At 17.0% G+C, this 24,083-nt stretch overlaps 6 protein-coding genes across 6 annotated transcripts, besides 29 other annotated features; all 6 read right to left on the reverse strand. All coding sequences in view use genetic code 6, as the record gives it.

Moving 5' to 3' along the window:
• Positions 1 to 772: 772 nt before the first annotated feature.
• Positions 773 to 832: a microsatellite.
• A 596-nt stretch (positions 833 to 1,428) lies between these two features.
• Positions 1,429 to 2,727, reverse strand: IMG5_119960 (hypothetical protein; the record flags this gene model as incomplete). The annotated part of the gene is made up of 2 exons (XM_004034418.1): positions 1,429 to 2,600; positions 2,706 to 2,727. The coding sequence occupies 2 exons, from the start codon at positions 2,725 to 2,727 to the stop codon at positions 1,429 to 1,431; spliced, it is 1,194 nt and encodes a 397-aa protein (XP_004034466.1).
• Positions 1,458 to 1,496: a microsatellite.
• Positions 2,491 to 2,568: a microsatellite.
• Positions 2,517 to 2,561: a microsatellite.
• Positions 2,728 to 2,911: 184 nt separating the features above from the next.
• IMG5_119970 (PAS domain S-box family protein) lies at positions 2,912 to 7,067 on the reverse strand (the record flags this gene model as incomplete). Its single annotated transcript, XM_004034419.1, has 5 exons — positions 2,912 to 3,720; positions 4,246 to 5,044; positions 5,116 to 5,327; positions 5,372 to 5,960; positions 7,035 to 7,067. 5 exons carry the CDS (start codon positions 7,065 to 7,067, stop codon positions 2,912 to 2,914), a joined length of 2,442 nt encoding a protein of 813 aa, XP_004034467.1.
• Positions 4,373 to 4,419: a microsatellite.
• Positions 4,604 to 4,650: a microsatellite.
• Positions 6,991 to 7,018: a microsatellite.
• Positions 7,068 to 7,739: 672 nt separating the features above from the next.
• Positions 7,740 to 7,815: a microsatellite.
• Positions 7,762 to 7,831: a microsatellite.
• A 70-nt stretch (positions 7,832 to 7,901) lies between these two features.
• Positions 7,902 to 7,928: a microsatellite.
• A 49-nt stretch (positions 7,929 to 7,977) lies between these two features.
• Positions 7,978 to 8,060: a microsatellite.
• Positions 8,061 to 8,879: 819 nt separating this feature from the next.
• Positions 8,880 to 8,914: a microsatellite.
• Positions 8,915 to 9,053: 139 nt separating this feature from the next.
• Positions 9,054 to 9,212: a microsatellite.
• Positions 9,055 to 9,094: a microsatellite.
• Positions 9,156 to 9,200: a microsatellite.
• Positions 9,182 to 9,237: a microsatellite.
• A 55-nt stretch (positions 9,238 to 9,292) lies between these two features.
• Positions 9,293 to 9,345: a microsatellite.
• Positions 9,299 to 9,345: a microsatellite.
• A 424-nt stretch (positions 9,346 to 9,769) lies between these two features.
• Positions 9,770 to 9,820: a microsatellite.
• A 1,051-nt stretch (positions 9,821 to 10,871) lies between these two features.
• Positions 10,872 to 10,908: a microsatellite.
• A 139-nt stretch (positions 10,909 to 11,047) lies between these two features.
• IMG5_119980 (pescadillo family protein, putative) lies at positions 11,048 to 12,662 on the reverse strand (the record flags this gene model as incomplete). Its single annotated transcript, XM_004034420.1, has 2 exons — positions 11,048 to 11,425; positions 11,469 to 12,662. 2 exons carry the CDS (start codon positions 12,660 to 12,662, stop codon positions 11,048 to 11,050), a joined length of 1,572 nt encoding a protein of 523 aa, XP_004034468.1.
• A 94-nt stretch (positions 12,663 to 12,756) lies between these two features.
• Positions 12,757 to 12,783: a microsatellite.
• A 785-nt stretch (positions 12,784 to 13,568) lies between these two features.
• Positions 13,569 to 13,600: a microsatellite.
• A 2,356-nt stretch (positions 13,601 to 15,956) lies between these two features.
• IMG5_119990 (protein kinase domain protein) lies at positions 15,957 to 18,024 on the reverse strand (the record flags this gene model as incomplete). The annotated part of the gene is made up of 9 exons (XM_004034421.1): positions 15,957 to 16,054; positions 16,094 to 16,169; positions 16,210 to 16,453; positions 16,505 to 16,902; positions 16,941 to 17,063; positions 17,119 to 17,189; positions 17,277 to 17,445; positions 17,506 to 17,849; positions 17,946 to 18,024. 9 exons carry the CDS (start codon positions 18,022 to 18,024, stop codon positions 15,957 to 15,959), a joined length of 1,602 nt encoding a protein of 533 aa, XP_004034469.1.
• Positions 18,025 to 18,253: 229 nt separating this feature from the next.
• Positions 18,254 to 18,287: a microsatellite.
• A 1,058-nt stretch (positions 18,288 to 19,345) lies between these two features.
• IMG5_120000 (hypothetical protein) lies at positions 19,346 to 23,706 on the reverse strand (the record flags this gene model as incomplete). Its single annotated transcript, XM_004034422.1, has 13 exons — positions 19,346 to 19,367; positions 19,549 to 19,620; positions 19,686 to 19,780; positions 19,866 to 19,973; positions 20,531 to 20,766; positions 20,873 to 20,960; positions 21,002 to 21,079; positions 21,123 to 21,283; positions 21,380 to 21,431; positions 21,476 to 21,909; positions 21,964 to 22,200; positions 22,661 to 22,690; positions 23,697 to 23,706. 13 exons carry the CDS (start codon positions 23,704 to 23,706, stop codon positions 19,346 to 19,348), a joined length of 1,623 nt encoding a protein of 540 aa, XP_004034470.1.
• Positions 22,466 to 22,505: a microsatellite.
• Positions 22,498 to 22,551: a microsatellite.
• Positions 22,498 to 22,558: a microsatellite.
• Positions 22,505 to 22,558: a microsatellite.
• Positions 22,693 to 22,753: a microsatellite.
• Positions 23,630 to 23,679: a microsatellite.
• Positions 23,707 to 23,722: 16 nt separating the features above from the next.
• Positions 23,723 to 24,064, reverse strand: IMG5_120010 (lipopolysaccharide-induced TNF-alpha factor, putative; the record flags this gene model as incomplete). The annotated part of the gene is made up of 2 exons (XM_004034423.1): positions 23,723 to 23,896; positions 24,026 to 24,064. The coding sequence occupies 2 exons, from the start codon at positions 24,062 to 24,064 to the stop codon at positions 23,723 to 23,725; spliced, it is 213 nt and encodes a 70-aa protein (XP_004034471.1).
• Positions 24,065 to 24,083: the final 19 nt, after the last annotated feature.

The following is a 24,083-nucleotide window of genomic DNA, read 5'->3' on the forward strand; positions in this document are numbered from 1 at the left end:
ATAATTAAAATTTAGAAAATTAACAATAAATATAAATTGATATTTCGAATATTTATAGGGAAATAGGGGTTCTAAGAACTGAAATGGAGCTTTTATTTGATAAACCAAGGGCTGAGTTTTTAGAAGAATAGTTGGAAAAAAATAAAAGGATATTCTACATCTGATATCGAATGTTAACTCTTTGTTAGCGCTGTTTAATAAAATATGTATTTTTAAGAAATTGAAATATTCGATAGGGTTAATTAAGATAGACTTATGGGAGAATTAGATAATATAATAGAAAAATTATATTAAATTAGAGAAGATGCCTGTGTTTTGGAACAAAGGGATTTTACTAATAATAATTATTAGGATGAGAATAATAATAGGGATAATGATAATGAATAAGTTGAATATATTTAACATGAATTAAAGTATTTAGATGATCGAATTTTCAACCTTAAATAACAATACCATGGCACTAAAAAAAAATATCTTTGTGATTCTAGAAAATTGGAAGATAAAGTTAGTAAATTTTTAGGACAATATAATATTGCAAGATAGCAAAGGTAATTTTAAAATCCGATTATTGTTTAGATTTGTAAAATTGATTTATATAAGTAGAGAGTTAATAAAATTAATGAATCTATTGGCAAAAACGTTTAAATCTTAAGTAATAAAATTAAATAAGCTGAATGCATATTTTCTAAAACTAAATAAGTGTTAGTTAACATTAAAAAAAAGAATAAAATTAACAATTATGAAAAGAGAATTATATTTACAATTTATGTATATTTATTTAACTTATAATTTTACTATTTTACTATTTTTAATTTTATAATTTATTTATTTAATAAATACAAAGAATAATAATATTTTAACTTTGAAAATAGTTTATTTAATATTTTTCATTTTAATCAAGAGTAAATTAAACTATTTATATTTAATTTGTTTTTGAGATATGAACGTAAATACTAATTTTCTCTGTGTAGTTATATAGGGATTAAAAGAATAAAGCTGTTGACATATTATGAATCTCTTTATAATTATTTATATTTATTAAGCCAGACAAATAAATAAAATAAAATTAATAAAAAATAAAAGACAATCATTAATATCATATTTTATAATAGCAACTTATCAATTCCAATTTAAATAGTTTTCTTTTAAAAATAAAAATTATAAATAAAAAATACAAATTAAGGCAAACAATAAAAAATTACACTTTCTTGTTCAAACAATTTAAAAGAAACTCTCTAAATAATGATTCTCATATATTAAAAATCGTAATTTTATTTACTATTTTATGCACTCATAAATAATATTTTGGCTTCATAATCTTTTGTTTTTCTAGTTGTGTAGAATGTTTCAATTTCAGATTCCATTTTTGATTCAATAAAAATAAAATAATTTTAATATCCTAAATTAAGTGTACCTCTTCCTGAATTTTCACATATTTTATATTAAATAGTATTTCTAATTAAAAATAAAATAAAAATTAATAAAGAAAAAAAAATACTAATTAAATTGCATGACATTTAAACAAATATTATCATTCATAATTTTAGTTACAAAAGTTTAATATTAAATATCTAATTTTCCAAAAAACAAGAAATTTTCCATAAGTATATCTGTTGCATTTTTCTGCTTGTATTAAATAAACTATTAATAAGTATCTTCAATTTATTAATCTTAGTAATTATCGATTATATATTTTAATAAGTCAAAATAATAGAGACTATAATAAGTATGATTATTCATTAAATTATGCTGTTTTATATGTAAATTTTTCAAAATTTCCATATCTTCAACATATAAAAATATTGGATAATCTTTTAAAGCCACAAATGTAAGAAAAAATAAGGCAATTCCAAAAATTTTAAGAAAGTAATTGATTTTATTAATTTTTACGCCTTTATATAACCTTGTTCTATTTACGGATCTTGAATCTTACATTTTTTTATTTTAATTTTACATAATTTTTTCGTTTAGAACAATTTTTTCAACTTCTTTTGTTTAAGAAGATGTATTTTCAATAGAATTTAAACACAAATATATCCTTTTATAATGTTCTGAATAAAAATCGATATCTTTAAGGGATATTTTAGTAAAAAGAACTAATGAATCGTGTATTTTAACATTTGATTACAGAAGAGAAGGATATATAAATATAAAAGACACAAAAATAAATATGAATTATAAAGACCATTTACTTAAAAATTAAGTTTTTATCGTTTCTATTAGATTTATTAGAATTTAGTCCAATTTTTACATATTTAAGATATTTTATTATATCATATTTTGCTTATTTTGTTCTATAAAATATAGATAATCATTAGTTTCAAAATTCTAAAGAGAAAAAAAGTCTTAATCTTAATCTATAGTTTAATTTAAAGCATTAATAAATAATCTTAAATACTTTTAATAATTAATTTATTGAGTGGTTTTACTTTTTGCTACTAACATATAAACATTCATTGGTTCAAATAAATATTATCTTAAATCCTTTTTTTAATTTATTTATAAAGAATAAATAAATATATATTAATATATATATATATTATACATATATATATATATATTTATTTAATTAATTACTTTTTATCCTATTAATTGTTCTCCTGCTTATGATAAATCGTCTTGTGAGAAACGGACAAATATATTCAAGTATTCTTTGATGAAAGCCTTATTTTATATCCACCAAGTATTATTATAATATTACTCACTAAAATATTTTCGATTAATCATATAAAAATCATTATAGCTTAGTTAAAGCTGGACTAAAGTTTATGTATAATTACTAATTTTATCTACTATAAGTAGTTCAGTTTAAAATTATGTAAAATTTTATACCAAAGTTAAATATTAAGTAAGTCCTAAAGCAAAAAGTATTATACACAAAAAAGAATTAAATAATTAGAAAGTTTCAAAATCAAAGGTGTATTTACATTTTTTAGGGATTATCTTAACATTCTTACTGCATTTTATGTATTTATACTATTTGATGAACCTACACTTTATCCTACTGCATTTTCTTATTCTTTTACTTCTTTTTTTTCGAGATTTTAAAGCAAATTTCTTTCAATTAATAAAGAATCATCTGATTTTTAATCAATTTTTTGAATATCATCAAACATCTGTTCTTCTTCACTTGTACTTGATGATTAATTAATATCTTTAATCTTTTTTTTATTTTTTTTATTTTTATAATATCTTATTGTTACTATTTTTAAACCATGTCCTGATGATGAAGTAATACTATTTCTTTAAGTTTTTTATTTTTCAGTAAATTTTCCTTTATTAAAAGCTTATTTTATTTTAGCTATTCCTGAAGTTTAATACTCTTTGACTTTTTAAACAAATATACTTTTTTTAAAAAAAAAAAAAAAAAAAAACTTTTGATATTTTATGATTATTTAGTTTAAAAATTTTCTTATTATTCTTGTTCTTCAGTATTTTATTTTTCAGAATCATTATCAAAAAGAAATCCAGATTCTTTCATTTCAATATGACTTCTGGGATTATAGAAGAGACTATGTGGTTTTTTTCCAATAATTTTATTAATTATTAACGTTTTTCTTAATCTAGAAAAAAATTTAGAACTAATTTCTACAATATTTTAATTTTTTGTTTCTTTTTATTGAATTTTAGGTTTATTATTTTATTTCAATATAGATTCTTATGATTTGATCTTTTAACTATTATAGACTTTAATTTTATTCTTTTTTTTAAAGTAGTATTCTTTTTGTAATTTTTTTATTATAAATTTTCATGAGCTAATTATGTATTTATATCATTATTATTTAATTAAATGTTATTGCTCAATCTATTATTTCTAATTTTTATACTATTGCTCATGTTGTATTCCAATAAGTTTTATTGATTTAAATCTATTTTATTTTATTCAGTCTCATTATTAGATGTTATAAGAGGAGTAGAATCATCATTATTTTACTTTGTTTCTTCCTATTATTATTATAAATCTTTAATTTATTTGAATTTTTGATGATCAATATTTTCTTAAGGTTCCTTATTTTATTAATGCTCATTAATTGCTTTATGATCAACGAAAAAATTATAATTTTAAAGCCGTGCATTTTTAATATATATATTAGAAGGTTTAAACCATTCAAGTATTTTTTTTTATAATAGTTCTAATTTCCTCTACTTCTTATTATGGTTTTTAATTTGAATCATTATTTACTTTTTTCTTTTTATCGTAATTTTTGCCTTTATTAGTTTTAGTATTGAAATATTTTAATAAACCATTTAGCTTGGTTTAAGATTATGAACCTTATTTTTCTTCATCTTCTTTATCTTTATTATTTAATTGATCTTCTTTTAATTACTCTTATTCATCTTCTTATTCTTTTTTTAATTAAGATTTCTTCGCTTTTATATCCACATGAAATTATTTTATATCTTACATGAATAATTTTAAATATTATTATTATTTTTTTATTCTTTCTTTGGTTGCATATTATGGTGTTTTTGCCTTATTTATATTTTATTTTTTTAAAAATAAAATAAATATGAAATTTTTAACCTCCATTTAAAAAATTTTTAACGCCTTTATTTTAAAATTGGAATTCCCTTAAAAATAAGTAAATACTTATAGAGAAGCTTTTATTTTTACGATCTTTTAAAGTTTTTTTTTATTCAATCTTTTAATTCCGCTTTATAAATATTCTCCATAGTCACTTTTAAAATAAACTTAATTTTTAAAATCAGAATTTTTTTCTTAAACCTTTTTAAATAAACTATTCTCATCTCCAAAATGTTTGACAAATAGTCTTCTTTTAGCTTCTAAATGATATTTTATTTGATTTTCTATATTCATCGGTATAAAAAAATAAAATTTTAATTCTTTTTAATTTATTTATTTATTGTCTGCTCCTAATACTTTTAATTATTTTAATTAAGGTTTATCTTTTTCAAATACTAATCCTTTATTGTCATTTTATATATCAAAATCAATAAAATAATCTTTATATATGTCTGATAGTTTTGGAGCTAATAATTAAATATTTAATCGATTTTCTTTTAACTATTTTACATTTAATTACTATTTAAATTTTTTATAAAATTATTAATATTATTTTGTATAATAAAATTAAAATATATAAATAAATATACAAGGTAATCAGAAATTTTCTTACCTACAGCAGAAATTTCTCCATCATAATCAGTGATAATATAATCGTTTTCATTGATTTTATGTATTAACGATATAATTTCATAATTTTTTAATGTAGGGATTATTTTTACAAATATATTACATGAAAAGCAATACCCTTTATGATCTAAAGCCCATGTATGCATAATATTGTTAATAGTAACTTCTTTCCCTTTGTTTTTTTTTTTTTAAAAAAATTTATAATTAAATATAAACCGTTTTAATAAAAATTAGATAAAATTTAATCATGTCTATTAGCAAAAACAGAAGGCATAAATTCATTAATACTTTTTCCTTTCAAATTTTATTCGTTAATTCCAAAAATATTATAGCAGTTTTTTGAACACCAACTTATTTAACTTTTTGTTTCTTAATTCGTAGAAATACTAATTACACATGATTTTTCATCATAAATATTATATTTTTTTAATAAATAATCTATTTCTTGATTTAAAGAATCACCGACTTCCATATCAGATGTTGGTTGTATTTCTTTTTGTATTTTTTTTGATAAACATTCATCATACACAATTTAATCGGCATATAATTCCATAACATTTCTCAAATCAGTTGAGTTTTGGTTATATTTTTTAAGTACCTAGTATATTTTTTCAGTTTTAATGATTTATTCACTAGTCTAATTACAAATAATTAATAATTTAGACATATCAGGGATATTATCATGAAGACATTCCCACATATTATCGAAATTTTAGGCAACATTTTTGATGCAATCTTTAAGTTTTTTCATTCCTTAATTAAAGATTTTAACATTTTCAATCATTAGGACATCACTAACAGAATGCTTTTTATTTTTTTAAATAATATAAGAATGTATCATTTACTCTAATCTATATAAACAGAACTCATAAGAAATATCAAGATCGTTTTCATATTTATTTTTAAAATTTTTAATATCATCAAAAAGTAAAGTATATAATCTCATGTCTTCGAAAATGAAAAAAATATAATTTAAATTTAGCAATATTGACTATTTGAATTTTCTCAAACCATCCTTTATCATTTTCGCAATAAAATGTTTCACAAAAACAGGATCTCTATGAAATTATAATGAAGAATCTCCAAAATCATACTTTTTTGGATCAAAAAGCTTATTTCGATTTCTACATGGACATTCAGAAATTTCCTTACATTTATCATAATGAATCTTTAGTAAAGAAGCTAATAATAATTCACTTTTTTTTACATGCAGGTTTTTTGATAAGTAATTGTATGTTCTTATTTTCAAATCTAATAGTATATCATCTTTTATATCTTCTAGTTCACTTATCATTATTACTTTTAAATAAAAATTTCTTAAATTTAAATATAACTTAATAAAGCATAACATTCCTAATAAACTAATATATAATATGTTGTCCGATATTGTTTATTCATCTACTACGTATATTATTAAAAAGGTACTGTTTATCCATAGATAGGCAGCGCAAAATATTCCATTTGTTTTTGATACATTTTTTTAATGGTAATAAAATGCTGCTAATGATTAATAGTATAATATTATTCCTTTTTTATATATTTTAATTTTTTTTTTTTAAAAAAAAAAAAACCCTTAATAATATGCATTATTAGATAATATTCATATATTTTATAATCATTTAAATTAAATTATATGTAACATAATATAAGAATTAATTTTAAAAGAAACATTTATGTTTATAATGATGACGGATTTTTGGATAAGTTATCTTTTATTTTAAATGTAAAGTTAAAAAATATTAACACATATAAAATTTCCATTATTGTTAGTATTATTATAACTACTATACTTAATGATAAGTTTAGAATATCAAGCACTTTTTTTTTATTTAAATATATAAATTTAAATATAAATTTAAATATTTTTGTTAATATGTACTTGAATTAAAACTTTCATCATCAAATATACCATCTAAAATATTTTAAAAAGAAACTCCGTAAAAAGGAATAAGTAAAACTTTATCTTACATGTCATACACTAATGACCATATATTTTTAAAGTCTTTGATTGAAACTTCATCTTAGTTTTCTTGTTTGTAAATATGGTAGGCTCCTATAAGTAAAAAAATTAAGTTAAGAGCGAAAATATTATAAATCCAGTATTAAATACATCATTTTTTAAAGAATTAATAACAGGAAATACAAGCATATATTAAGAAAGAGATAAAGAAGAATTTAATGCTGTCTATTATAAATAAATATTTTTTTCATTAAATGTCATAGCAATTAGTTATAAAAAGCTTACAATTATTAAAAATATTGAAACATTTTACGACAGTTGCTTAGACTCTAATATTTAATGATATGTGTAATATATCTTCTCTTTTATTTGTTCAAATAGTTTTTCTTTTTGCGTTTCTACACAATTAAATTCTTCATTATTTTTTTAGAATTAATCTATCATTATTATTTAATTTTATTTTATTTTATTTTTTTAAATAAAAATGAATATAAATAAAAAAATTTTCAAAATTAATTAATACATAAAAAATAGTGATAAAGCATTTCAAATTAATTTTCATTTTTTTATATATAAATTTATATAAACTTATTTCAGAAAATAAAATCACAAATATCAAATTAAATATAAATAAATAAATAAGAATATTTAAAATTATAAATATATAAATATATAAATATATAAATATATAATTATAAATTTATTATTTTAAATTTTTTTTTATCATATATATATATTTATTTTTTATTATTATTTTTTAAATTATAATATCTATAAAATTTATTCATTTTTTTTTTAAATTTTTTTTTTAAAAATATATTTTTTTTTGAGTTATATGTCAAGAATGTAATATTTTTTTTAGAATTATTTATATATATTTTATTAATAATAAACTATTTAAATTAAAATTATTTATTATAATTTTTATCAATAATCTATTTAAATCTTTTATATTAAAATATATATTATATTAGATAGTTTTTAATTTAAGTATATATATATTTACATATTGCTTTACTTATAAAATATTTTTTGTGACATTTTTACTTATTCGTTAGTTAATCAAGATTACACAATTTCTATATTATATACGCTATGTAAATATTGTAATAAATTATAAACATTTAAATTTAATTATTAAAACAAATATTTACAATTTTCTGTTTTATTATTTGGTTAATTATATTTGAAAATTATGAAATTGTAAATACTATTTTATGCTTATTAAGATTTGCTTCAATTTATTTTTTAATAGAAATTAAAATTTTATTTTAAAAATAAAAATAAAGGATAAAGTTACATTCATTTAAATCTAATTAAAAGAAACCTATATTTATAAACAATAGATCTACTAAGGAATCAATAAAATAAAATTCAAACAAATAAATTTATAAAAGCGAAATAAAATGGATTACGAATAAAAATTATTTTTTTAAAATACTAAATTAAAATTACAATTAATTATAAAGAGTTAAATAAAAAAATAAAATCTAAAAAATTATATTTTTTATTTATAAGTTTAATTATTATTATAATGATAATAAGAAAAATAATTAATGATGATAGATAAATTTAAGATTCTTATTTAAAAATAACTTAAAAATTGTTATTATTAATAAAGTCAAGTTATTCATTTCTTACTTAAAATAATAGATATATAAACAAAAAATAATAAATATATAAAGATATTACAAGCAATATTAAAAATTTAGTTTATAAATGTAAATTTTATTTTATATAAAAAAAATCATAATTATAATAATAAATATTTATATATTATTTAATATATATAAATTATTATATAATTTTATTTTTTTCTAATTTAAAAATAGATTTAAATCAAATTTAAAACTATATATATTATTATATTGATTTTCTTTTATATAGTTTATCTATTATTTATTTAATTTTTAAAAATTATAATATAAATTTATTTAAATATATTTTTATATCTAATTTTTATATTTATATTTTTATATATTTTATTAACATTTAATATTATTTTTTTTTATTAATATTTATTTTACATAAAAATATCTTTTTTTATAATTATTTTTATATATATATTTAAATATATATATTTTTTTTTTTTATTTTAATTTTATTATTATCTTTTTTTTATATATATATAATAGATATAAATTTCTTAATAAAAATTTTATACTTAACTTTTTAAAATTTTTTTTTTTTTTTATATATTATTTATTTTTTTTTCATTATATTTATTTTTGCAATTTTTATTTTTCTAAAGATTATTATTTTTCTTAATTTCTGATATTATCTTTTAAAATATTTTTTTTATTTACTATTGCTTTCTTAAGAATTTTCTTAGATCTATAATAATTAATTTAATTCTTTATATATGTTTTAATCCTTATTTTCTTATTATTTTTGAATTTTCTAATAAATTTCTTCTTCTTAACTTTCGTTTTCTTCTTTTATATCTGGAATATGTTAAATGTTTACTAAAACTATTATTATAGTTCTTATTGTATTTTAAATTGCTATTCTTATTAATTTTTCAAATATTCCATATCATCTTCTAATTAAGATTTTTTTTATTTATAAAATTCATTTTCTTGCTTTATTGTTTTATTTATTTTTTCAAATAATCAATAATTATAAGATTATTTGAATTTTTATTTTATTTTTTCTTAAAGTTAATTTTCTATTTATTAATATTAAGTTTCTAAATTATTAAATTATTTAATTTATTTTTATATTTATTATTAATTTTTGCTTAAATTTCTTTTATTTTTAGTTTTTTACTTCTTAAAAGAATTTTTTCTTCTTTTAATTTTTGTATTTAGTTAATATAATATTAATAACTATTTTTTTAGCATATGTATTAATTTTAATATAAAATTAATATTTATTTACTTTAAATTAGGATTATTTTAATAAAATTTTATTTTTTCGTTTTTTTATTTTAAAAATTATTACATTTTAGCATTTTCGTTTAGCAATAGACTAATTTTATATTACAAACTCTGTGAAATTTCTTTAAATTTTTCATCTTATTTTAAAATTTTATCTTTTTCTCTTCCTAATTCTTAGTTTTTTATACAATTTATTATAAATTTTTATTTTAATTTAATATTTTTGCAAATTTTACTTCCAAAATAATATTTTTCGATTCTAACTCTTTGTAAATGTGCATTTTCAAAAGGAAGACTATATTCTTAAAATTAAGCTTATATCTAATAAATTTTTTAACTTTGCAAATTTTTATTTAAGCTTATTAGCTATTTTATTTTGTTTACCAAATCTTCAGTATAAGCATTTTAATTTACTAGCTATTAGTTTAGTTATTAATTTATAGATATTACTCTTTGGTCATTTTCTTTATTTTTTAAAAGATTTGGAGATACTAATATGGACATTTTGTACGTTAGTTATTAATTTATTTGTGCTTAAAGGAGATATATAACGATAACTTCCGTTAGTTACTACTTAACGAGGAGATGATAAGGGTGATTATGTTGAGTAAAATCTACATGGAAGAGTTTAATTTGATAAAAAGTTTGAACTTGGCTTTGCTTGGAATCTAAATTAATGTTGTCGCATTTTTTTATTAATAATAATGCTTATTATTTATAAAATTTTATTTATTGTTATTTTTTTAAAATTTTTAATTTTAAACAAAAATAACAATATATTTTTTTTAATATTAAATATTACATATATAATATTATTATTATTATTTTTATTATGTTTATTTTAAATTATTTTTATATATTTAAAATATTTAAATAATTTTTTTCATTTTTAATTTTTTTTTTTTTTTAATTTTGCTGCTTTTTTCTTTAATTCATTTACTTTTTCTAATTTTGTTTCTTATGTTTTTTTCATAATATTATATAATTTCTAATTTTTTCTAGTCATGATTTATTTAGCTAATTCATGTTATTCCTTTTCTTCTTTCTTTTTTTTCAAAGTTTTTTTTTTAATGCTTTTTAATGATCATATTCATTTTCTTCTTCAGATTAATCAACTTCGACTTAAACTTCTTATATTTCACTATCTTATTCTTTACTTTCTTCTTTATCTTCACTAATTTCTTAATCTTCGTCTTCTTCATCATCTTCATCATTGGAACCTAATTATTAACTATTGACGATAGTTTTTTGATTCGGTTCAAAATCTTCTTCTTCTTCATCATCATCATCGTCATTTTTAACTTAAATATCATTATCTTCATCTTCTTCTTAAACTTCTATACCTTTTAATTTTTCAATATCTTTTTATCTTTAAGGTTTATATTCAGTATCATTATATTCCACAAAAGGCGATAAATGAGAAGGTAAACTCTATATTTGATTTAAGAAACAAAATATAATAATATTTTATTACTTTTCCAGGTCCATATTCAGCTACAGGTAATAAAACTGCATTATTAACAGAATCATATATCCATTAAGGTTAGACATATTCCCTATTTTTTAAAAATTTCAAAAACTTAGGATTTCTATCAGTAATGAAATGAGTAATTTAAGGATCATCTTAAGTAATAGGAAAGCTTTCGCAACCACTCCATGAAACTTTACCTCCAAAAGCCAAAATAACGAACTCTAAGGATAATCTAGGTACTTCTGTAGATAAGAAAAATACACAATTAGTAAAAAGGTCTTTTTTATCGTTTGAATTTCCATTTTATAAGATTTAAATGTTGTCGTCTTTTGCGAATTTATCGTCTATTTAATATTTAAGATTTTCTTATTCCACTTATTCGAGTGTTTATTGGGAATCTTTTGTTTCCAAAACAAAAGATGAGTAAGAAAAATAAGATTAGTCTTCAATACTTTAATTAATAGTTATTGGATATTTAATTCCTAAATTACTAAATAATTTAAAATTAACAAATTTAACCAAAATTTCGTAAAATTCCAAAAAAGTAAGCATCACTTTATAATCTACTTCAACAGGTAATTCAGCTGGGAGTTAAAAAGGTTAAATCCAAGTGATTTTTTGACCTTCTATTTATGCTTAATAATATATGCCTTTTATTGATACAAATACTTTTTCTAAACTTCGGCTTTTTATTATATATAAATTGAATTCTCGTTATAATCTTATACATTTTTCGACTATATTTCTTTTTACTCCTAAAGATTTATGGGCTGCGAAACATGAAAATAAGCTTATCAAACATAAAGGATCATCTAAATCTCTTAATGCATCTATAAACGTAGGATATCTTTCTTTTATTAAATGATTTAATGTATATGTGGGTTTGTCTTTTAACAATTTCTTTACTCTCATTTCATCTTTTCTAGCTTTTAATTTCTATAATTTCTTTGCCCATGCCTTTTATTCACGGAACTTCTATAATATCTTCTCATGCATTATATAGTTTATATCTTTCTTGTGATAATAGGTCTTTCCAGTCTTAAATAATTTTTTTGGAGGCTCACGGGGATATACACCTTTCAATATACATAGACGACGGAAGTCTTTCAATGATATTTATAGCTTTTTTATGGATTTGGCTCTAGATATGTATTTTGTAGCTTCACCAACGGTGTTTTTCATGGTTTTTTTTACCATTTTTTTTGTAGAGATTTTATTTTTTATTAGTTTTTGTTTTGGTTTCTTTATAAATTTAGTTTTATGTTTTTAATAAAATATTTGTTATTTATTTTTAATTTTAACTTATTAATTTTAACTTCTGTTTTATTTATTTACTTTTGTTTTGTTTTGTTTTTAAAATAATATAAATTTTTATTCTTATGAATATTTTATTTTATTTATTTTTTAAAATACATATTGCAAATAAAAATATTGTGTTAATTTAATAATTGAATATGTTTTTAATAGATATAAAATTTAAATTTATAATAATTAATTTTTATTTAAATATTTATAAGTTTTATATTAAAATTAAAAAATATTTTATCATATGTTAAAAAAAAAAATATTTAAACATAATAAAATCTATATTATTATTTTTATATAATATTTTACTAATTAAAACTCCTATTTTTTAAAAAAGTATTTATCAAAAATACATATTATTTTTTTAATAAAACACTTTTATATAAGAAACGAATGTTTTTATTTAAAAATCAATTAAAAAGTTATTAATGTTATTAAATTCTATTTAAATATAATTTAATAACAATTTTAAAATTTCCTTGCTATCATAATAATTATAAAAAATATATTTTATAATTATAAGTTAAAATAGTTAGTTTATATATTAAATTTAAAAAATTTCTTTAATTTTTTTAAAAATTAATTTGTATTTTATGATAATTTTAATATTATTTAAAAATAATAGAATTCCTTTGAATTCAATAATTGATAATAATAAATATAAAATAGGAAAAAAAAGTGTGTAAAAATAAAAATTTATCAATATTTTTATATAATTTCAGTAAAATTAATGTAAAATCTATAAATAAATATTAATTCCTAAAACTGAAATTAAAAATATATCAAATTTTTTATGTAATATATAAATATATATATATATATATATATATTTTATTTTTAAAAAAAACATATATTAATATAGTTTTGGTATATTTTTTTTTAATTTTAATATTATTTAAACAAATCGTTCATACTAATATTATTATTATAAATATTAAAAAAATAAAAAGAAATAATACAATAAATACAAAAATTTTAATTAAAAAAATATACATTCATTTAATGAATAATTAAGAATTATAGAATTGGGCTTTAAACTTTTTAAATGATCATTAATCATAAGAAGAATACCTATTCTATGTTTTACCTATTTAATGGTAAAACTTTTAATATATTTTTTAAAAGAAAAATATTAATTTTTATTTTATATCTTTTCATTTATTTTATTCAAAAAAAAATTGCTTTTTATAAACATTTACATTTATTATAATATTTTTAAATAAATATTAATTAGGTGGCATGATTTCCAAACATTTGTATTATTAGCTTCAGAAGGTTATATTGAATAAAATTAAATAGATAATTACGATAACAGTTAATTAATGTAAAAAAAAAAAACTATTTAATTTTACAAAAAAAATAACAAATATTATAAGTATTGACACTTTAACAATTGAATAAACTGAATAAAGAAATTAATTATTTTATTAAATGCTAGAAAATTAAAAACATTAAATAATTGAAAAAAAAGAATATTTCAAATTAAATAGCGAGCTAAAAATAAATTAAGATTTTATTATTATAGGATCACACTAATTTAAATAAATTTCTAGTTATATTTAAGGAGGTCTTTTTTATTTTTATACAAAAATGTTTAAAATAATTTATTTTGATAAAAAACAATTATTTTACTTATTATATTTCTTTTTCCCTTAATTTTAATTATATATTTTTATTATAATATTCTATTGTATAAATTATATATATTAATAAAAGGCCCAAACATAAGACTATTTACGAATTAATTTGACGAATAAAATAAAAATATAGATTAAAAATTAATAATTAAAAGTAGTGATATTGAAGATAATTAAATAAAGCCAAATTAATACATAGATTTAAATATAACATAACTAGGATTTTAAATAAAAATAGGGGTTAAATCATATGTAGAAGTAGGTTATTATCCTAAACAATTTCCAATAAAAAAGATATTAAAATTGATATCTCCAATTTAAACTGACTTTAATAAAATGACATTAATTTTGAATAATAAATATCATCAAAATCAAATTTAATTTTAATATTTAGATGAGAAAATAACAATTTAAAATTTAAATATTATCGAAAATAGTTTTCTTTTGTTTAGTGATGAATTTAATAATTAAGAAAGTATTTTAAATTTAAATCAAATAACATAAGATTTTATGGAATTAGAAGAAACTAAAAGAGATGAGGATTTGAATAAAACTTTAGGCACAGCAGGCTTTTCAACTATAGATACAAATATTTAATATAATTCAATTGATTTATTAAATATCACACAAAATTATAAATAAGAATTTGCATTTTTTAAAGGCATAAAAAAAATATATTTATTTATAAAATTTTTAATTAATTTTTTTTATATAAAAATAACAGATAACGATTAATAATAAATACAAGAATTTAAAGATTTTTTCAAACTAGCTTATAAGCAAAATAATAAAATAAGTTTTATTCCATATAAAACTAATAAAATTTAAAAAATTTAAGAGATATTTGCTTCGATTTATAATAAATTATTGAAGGTCAAAATTGTTTCAAAGTTAAAAAAAATTCAAATATTATTGATATGTAGTAACTTTAAGAATAAAAAATTACAGATTTTAATTAAAATAATAATTAATTGAATGATAATTAAACTAATACTTCTACTTCTAGTACTCAGTCAGAAAATTCAGAATTCTCAGAAAAAATTATTTGAAGTGTTAAAGTACTAAAAAAAACATTTTAAACTAAATTTAATTATAAATAATATTATATAAATATATAACTAAAACATAAACATGTTTAAATAATAAATATTTTTATATATAAAAGTAAAATACATTTTATAGTTTGAATATTTAATACTTTATAATTATTATTTTTTTATATTTATTTTGCTATTTCTAAATATTTTTAATAATTTTAAACTAAAAATCTATATTAATATATTGAAATTACAAATAATTTAATTTTATCGATATTTAGATATATTTTTTAATATAACATTGAATATACCAAAAAAAAAAAAATCGTAATTTTGAAATAATAAAATATTAAAAATGAAATTATTAATGAATTTAAATATTACTATTTATAAATTATTTTTTAAATTTTACATTTAATTTAATTTTTTTATATTTTCCAAAAACCTATAAAAATAAATAGTTTTTACATAAAGATAAATAAAACAATAATATGATTTTGTAATTTTATTCATCATAAATCATTCTTAACAGGGACAAAAGTCATACCTTAGAATTATCTTTGATATAATTCTATATTTTTTCCACTATTGACAAACGAATTTCTCGCATCTAATTTATTTTTAAAAATATGTTAATTAATAATAATACCTTCTTCAGTAAATTCAGATTCGAAATTTCCTACATCTTTATTATTATTAATTTTAGGAATAGTAGGAGCTTAAATCTATTTATTTATTTAAAATCTTTAATAAAAAAAAAAATACTTTTTTTTATATTAAATCATCAAAATTAATTTCTTTAAAAAAAGGATGATTTTTAATATCTTACACATCTTTATAGCCTAGTCTTTCTTCAGGATTTTTTTACAATAATTTAATAACTATATCCATACATTCTTTTGAAAGTGGAACTGATTGAGGGAACCTAACATCTTTTTCAATTATATTTTAAAACATAATGCTTTAGTTGTTATTATAAAATGGAGGAATACCAATGACCATTTCATATCTAAAATAAAAAGAAAATTAATAAAAAATAATTTTTATTTTAATATAAAACATTAAAATTCCTAAAGCCCAATAATCAGCTAATATATTATGTCCATCCATATTAATAATTTCAGGAGCAATATAATCAGGAGTCCCTACAAATGAGTGAGTTAGTTAATCTTTTTCAAGCTATTTTGCTAGACCAAAATCAGTTAGTTTAATATATCCTTCCTCATCCATTAATATGTTTTCAGGTTTTAAATCTCTATAAACAACATTCATTTAATGCAAGTATTCTAATGCTAATAAAACTTATGCAGAATAAAATGCTGCAGCTTATTCTGTAAATCTTTTTTGTCTTTTCAAATGGAAAAAAAGCTCACCTCCTATTAAAAACTTCATTGCAAAAAATACTTTTTCTCTTGTTTAAAATGCATATTCTAAATTCACTAAAAATGGAAAATTTACCTATTTTTTTTTTTCTTAAACTCATAGAAAATAAATACTTATTCTAATATTTTTCTTTCTGCTTTTGTATGTTCTATTTAATCTTTATCTATTATATCTTCTTTTCTCATTGATTTTATAGCATATAATTCGTTAGTATCTTTTTTTTAACAGAGCATTACCTTTTTTATTTTTTTAGATTTAAAATAGAATAAACTAATACTTAATTTTAATTACTTTACCAAAAGCACCTCTTCCTAATACTTTTATTAAATGAAAATCTTCAATTGAAAGCTTTTAATCATTTTCTATTTATAAAAAATAAATTAATAAAATTTATATTACAAAAAGATAAAAACTTTCTGAATTTCTTGAATATATTAAATTTGAAACACCAACAGCATTTTCGTTTCCTGACATACTTTCAGGATCAAGATACTTTTTTTATTTTAAAAAATTTATAATTTTCTTTTTCTTTACTTATGGCTAATCTTTTGGCATATTAGAAAGTTTATTTTTTACATCAATTTTAGTTGTACAATATTACATAAGAGTTAAATCATCCTTTTTTTATATAATTAAAAGAAAATAAATATAATTTTTATATATGCGTTTATTTTAAACCTTATAAAAAAATGCCATTTTCTTTTAGTTAAATTCATAATATGCAAAGCATATAGTATTAATTATTTATTCCCTAAAATTTTCACTTTTTAATAAATAATCATTTTCTCCAGGAACATGAATAATAAATTAATATCCAAATCTAGAAACTGTTAAACCAAAAAGTTTATTTAATGGAATTTTTCTTTTAATTCTAGCAGAGTTAATTACTTTTGATAATAAATTTGATAAAAATTTTGGCGGTAATATATTGTATATGTTTTTATTTGTAACACATAGTATTCTTTCTTATTTTTTATTAACGTGATTAAATTTATATATTAATGAACTTAGTAATATTTTTTCTTTTTTAAAAAATAAATATAATTATATTATAATTTCATTCAATAAAGATTTTTTAAGATATTTCTTTTATTTTATTATTAAATTTTTATAGGTACCTCCTGGCTCTAAAATACTTTAAACACATTTATCTTCATACATATTCATTAAATCAAAAGGATTTTTATTGTTATCCATTATTTATATATTAATTAAAAGGTATTTTAATAAATATTTAAAAAATTAATATATTTTTTTCTATTTGTGAGTATTATTTTTGATTTTTTTATGATTAACTTTATATTTATATATATATATATAATGGGCTATAAAGATTGAATAATAATTTTGAAATTGTAAAATCATATAAAATTGTTGTTTCTTATCAGATATTATTTTTTTAATTAAATTTTATAAATTAATACTATATTTATATTTTATTTTATTTTATTTTGTTTTATATGTATATATTTTTTTTTCATTCATTATTTATAATTTCAAAAATAAATGGCATTTCTCTATTTTATTAATTATCTTTTTTTTATATAAATTAAAAATAAATAAATTTTAGAATACTTAATAATCCAGAATTCAAATCTTGTATATATTTGTTATATTTTTTTATTTAAAAAAAAATTCCATTGTTTTAAATAATTTTGCAATTTTAATTTTTTTAAAATTAAAAAAATTCAAACTATTTTAACTATTCATTCTCTAAATATAAAAGAGCATCATTTTGATTTAATTTAATGTTTTATATATTTGGAAACATATTTTAATAATTAAAATAATTATTCTCTTCTGAGAAAGTCAACTATTTAATATAAAAAACCTTTTCGTTTTCATAATTTTGATCTTATTTAAAATTAAAAGATTATTTTTTATATTTTAAATTAATTTTATTTTTATATTCATCAAGTAGTTAATTATATTGCTTTGTATTATATTTATCCATTATTTTAAAACGTTCCATTAGTCTAAAAAATAAATATCCAGTCATTAATGCATCATAACCAGCTTCGTGACTTAAATTATATTATTCTTGATCACTTAAAATATACATTGGAAATAAATCTTATTAGATTTATATATTTAATTTAGTGTTTTTATTTTTATAAAAGCAATCAAATGCCTTTGATAATGAATATTAAATAGATTAATCTATTTTTTAGTCTTTTTAACGATTTAATATTAAACGAGTATCATAAAATTCAGTAAAATAATTAATAAATTTTTTCTTAAAATCTATTTATTATTCAGGTAGTTTGTCTATAAATTTGTCATAAAGCTTTTTTTTTAAGATTTTTTTTTATTTTTTTTTCTAAATATTATTACTTATAAAATATCTATAAATCCATTATGAAATATTAAAGGAATTTAATGTTATGAAATTAAATCAATTATATATCTAAGGTTATAGTTATCAAGCAAATCTTGATTTTTATAAAAATGGTTATTTTATTTTATTTTGTTGTAAGTTTAATTGAATAATTTTTTTTATTCTAATTGTTTATCATATTCAAGGCTAGTATATTATACACCTATTTTTATATAAATTATTAATAAGTTTTTATTTTTTGTACTATTATAATAGAACTGTTTAAAATCTAGTTAATTTTAAGATAAAAAACTGAAAGCTTATCCCTTTCGAATTTAGAAAAAAAAAAGTTAGGTTTTTTTCTTAATATAAATATAAAATAAAGATATAATTTTACATCATACATAATGTTATTATCATTATTTTCCATAAGTTCATATTGACTAATGTATATATTAAATGGAAATGCTTCGATTCTATAACATAAATAATATTATGTAAATTAATAAATTATTCAAGCATAAAAAGAAATGTAAAATACTTTTCATTATTGTGAATCTAAAAACAACATAATCCAAGTTAAATTGGTTAAAAGTCTTTTATATTTTCTTTAGTTGCAAAATATCTTTATTATATCTTTTTTTATAATAAATTTATTTTTAATATATATTTTAATCAAAATAATAATAGATTGATATTTATAAATTTAAATTATATTTACTGTATCATATTTATTATAAATTAAGTCATAATGCCTATAAAGACCAGTAAACTCAAAATCTATACTTATATAATTTGATTTTTTTATGCATTATATTATAAAAGGCAACTATTTAGAATAATTAAATTTATTAATTAACATTTTTTGTTTTTAATAGAATTTTTTTTTATAATTTAACAATAAATTAAAAATATTTTAAATTAGATTTTTTATAAAAAGATTTTTATATATTAAAATTTAAATCTAGATGATTTATTTAAAGAAATATTTTCATAAAAAATATGTAATAAAACAATCTTTATTTAAAATTAAACTGTTTTTATAAATATCTTTTCTTTATTTTATAAAAAAAAAACAAATAAATAATATAAAAAATAATCGTATCATTCACGCAATTCAGACATAGGAATTTATATTAAACATCCAGATACAATATTTGTTTTTTCTTTTTCTGATAAAATAACCTTAAAAGTGTCAGAAATTCCATTTTTATCAATATTAAGGATTTATACAACAATAGGGACACTAACATAAGGCATAAGAAACGGAATTTAATTAGCACATTTAATTATTTTATAAATTTTTTTATCATATAAATAGTTTATATAAATATTATAAATACAATTATCTCCTAAATTTTCTATTATAAGTTCAATTTTAAATACTGGTCCTAAACCTTTAATATTTGCTTAAATTCTAATATTTATTTCTCCGTTTTTTATAAGGTTATTATTATTAGATTCTTCTAGTAAACTAAGATAAGTTTATGCTGTTTTCAATCTCATCTTCATTATGTCTTTTTGAAAACTTTTATGGATTTAGGTATAATTTTCACGATGTCTTAATGTATTTTCTATAAAAAGTTTAGTTTTTTTAGGAACACTCAAAGGTATTTCATCTTCTTTTATTTTGTTGTTTTATTATTAACTTATAAAGTTCTTTTTTTATTTATTATAATTAAGAATTATTTTATTTTACTTAAATGTTAAAATTTCTTTATAATATACGAATATCAAGACCTTTATTTTTCAAAATCATTACTAACATTCCTTCTTCTCTTCCAAAAGGACCAAATTTCATAGCACTTATTATACCCTTTTTTTTTGTTTTTTTTATATTTTTTTAATTTTAGTTACATCTAATTTTAATATATGGATAAGTTATTTTTATATATATAATCTAAGTTCAGCATTATCTAGACCTACTAAAATGCCCTTTTTTTAGAATTTTAATAACATGTAATATATAATATGTCACTTATGTCTATTTTGATTATCCAAATACTAAAGGTTCAATACAAACAATATCAGAATTGGTTTTTAAAGAAAATTATTTTAATCCTTTATTATTATAACATTAGAGAACTTCATTCATAGTTGCTACATAAATATCATTCCCTAATAAAACTGTTTGAACTGCTTTAGAAGTTAATTAAATTTAATATTTTTCATATTCTCCGTTTTTTATAAATTATATTTTATTATTTCTTGTTGTTAAAATAATTCTATATTCACCTTAATAAGTTCCTATTGTAATAATAGATATAGGCACGTCAGTTAATTGTAACTTTTTTATAAAAAAAATATATATAAATATAAATATATTTATACTTATGTTTATATTTTCATTCCATTCGTTTCCATTATATAAAGCATTTTATTTTCTGTGCCAATAATTAAGTTTTGGGCAGAAAATTCAGATATTAATGAATTATATAAGGTTCCTAAACATGTAGTAGTATCAGGTATACTATATTATGAATTCTCAAATTTTTATTACAATATAAGTTCATATTGTTTTTATGGTTTTGATTAATATAGAACTTCTAAAGTTAAATATGTGAGATCTTATTGCTATTGTTCTTTTAATTGATTCCATTTTTCAATCATTTTGGTTATAGCTTCTTTTTTTCCATCAAATAATTACCATATTTCTTTTTCTTTTTGACTCATTTCAATGTTTGGTAATGTAAATCTAAATATTCTTTACATATTTTAATGAAAGTAAACATGATTATTTGCAGCTAAAGCTAATATTGGTTGTGCTTTTTATATTATAAATATAAAATTTAATATTAAAATATTTATTATTTTTTTACGCAATTATTACTATTCAGGATAATAATATGCTAGTGCTATTGGAGTATCCTGTAAACTTAACTTCTAATCAATATTAATACCTTTGTAAGATAATAGGCGGTTGTCTTAATCTGCTATTATTAGTCTACTTTCCCCGTCTCCTGTTAATTAAGTTAACGCAATACATGATTGCAAAACATTTATTTATGATACTGGATCTCGATAGCCAATTAACCAAGGACTTTATTTATCTTAAACTAAAAGATTTGTTTTTTAAGACATAAATATATATATATAATTAATTTATTTTTTGAATTTATTTATTAATATAATAAAAAAAATATTTATTTAAATATATATTAATATATATAAAAAGTCTTTTTAAACAATATATTTATATATAATCTTATAATATTTGCAATCTGAAATTAAATTTAAATATAAATATATGTTGAATTAGATTAAGATTTTAAATTATAATATGAAAAAAATAATATATGATTAAAATAAGATTAATTAAATTTTTAAAAGCAATTTAAAAACTTTTAAAAAAAATATAAAATATATAATATATAAATATTATATATATATAAATATATATATATATATAAATATTATTTTTGAAAATATTTTTATGCCTATTTTTAAAAAGTTTTAATATTAAAAACTGTATATATTTATTATATATATTTCATAATATTTTTTTTTAATTTTTACACTTCAAATTTTTTTTTTTACATTCTATATCTATATTTTTAATTTGAAGAATATAATTTTATTTTGTTAAATATTTTTATATTTGTAAAATATAAATTTTAAAATAAATATTATAAAGAGCAACAATATAAAGAATTTTTATATTTATATAAAAAAATATTAATTAATTTTAACTTTGATATATTAAATAAAAATTTTAAATTAAAAATCAAATATAATTATTATGAAAAATTTAATTTTATTTTATTTCCATTTCTTTTTTATTTTTACTTTACATTATACAGCATAGAAATTAAAGTGTTAAGTATTTATAATTCAAAATTTTACTTAGCTATAAATAGGGATGATTCTATTAAAATCCTTAAAGAATTTTATTTTAATATTTAACGTTTTGCCATATTCATCAATTATTTATCAAATATTGTATTTATGCATTATATTTTAAACAAAGATAGGCTTTGTGTATTAATTTTTATTTTTTTAAACAAAAAAATAAATTAAAAAGTTGCTTATATTAGTTATATAATTATTCTTTGATAAAAAAAAAATATAATTTGTTGTTAATATATATATATATAAAAATAAAAAATTTAAATTAACATTATAATAAATTACAGTTTTATTAATAATTTATAATAATTTTTTATTTTAAACTTCAAAACAACTTATTTTATATTTCTTAAGCAAACGAAACATGCTATATTTGAAATTGCTTTTATTTATTTTAAACTTAATTTTAATTTATTTTACATATGCATATTTTAAATAATAATAGAATAGCAAAATATTTTTATATTAATAATTTATTTTTATTATTCGAAATATATTTTATATTAATTATCTTAGTTCTTTATAATATATATTATTTAATTGCAAAAACATAATATCAAATATGATAAATGAATACTTGAAAAAAAGAAAATAGTTAAAAAATGGTTGGGATTTTATAAAGACATATAAAAATAGTAAAATAAAGTATATTTATTTATAATAAAATATATATTATTATACTAAAATATTAATAAAAATTTTTTACGCCTTCCCATAATAATATTAAAAAAATCAATCTAACAAAAATCTTTTTTTTCCTAAATTATTCCCACAAGCAGGGCATTAGTGAATTGCATCCTTGCAATCATTCATAACACAGGGAATAAGGCAACATCCAGAACTAAATCCTGCCAAACAAACAATAATTCCTGCAATCCATGTTCCTGTTCCTACTTTGTAAATAACCTAAGATTAAATTCTATTTTAGCAAAACTGACAATTAAAAGATTAAGGATGTCTTGATATTTAATGTTAAAATTGATTATTATTTTAAATTTATTATGGGAATTATTACTATTGTATTTAAGGATTTACATATGTATTACTTGGAGGTGGTGGAATAGGAGCAATCATTTGATTATTCTATTAATTT

The sequence above is a fragment of the Ichthyophthirius multifiliis genome (assembly GCF_000220395.1).
Source record: "Ichthyophthirius multifiliis unplaced genomic scaffold scaff_1120509250961, whole genome shotgun sequence".
In the NCBI taxonomy this organism is placed as follows: Eukaryota; Ciliophora; class Oligohymenophorea; order Hymenostomatida; genus Ichthyophthirius; species Ichthyophthirius multifiliis.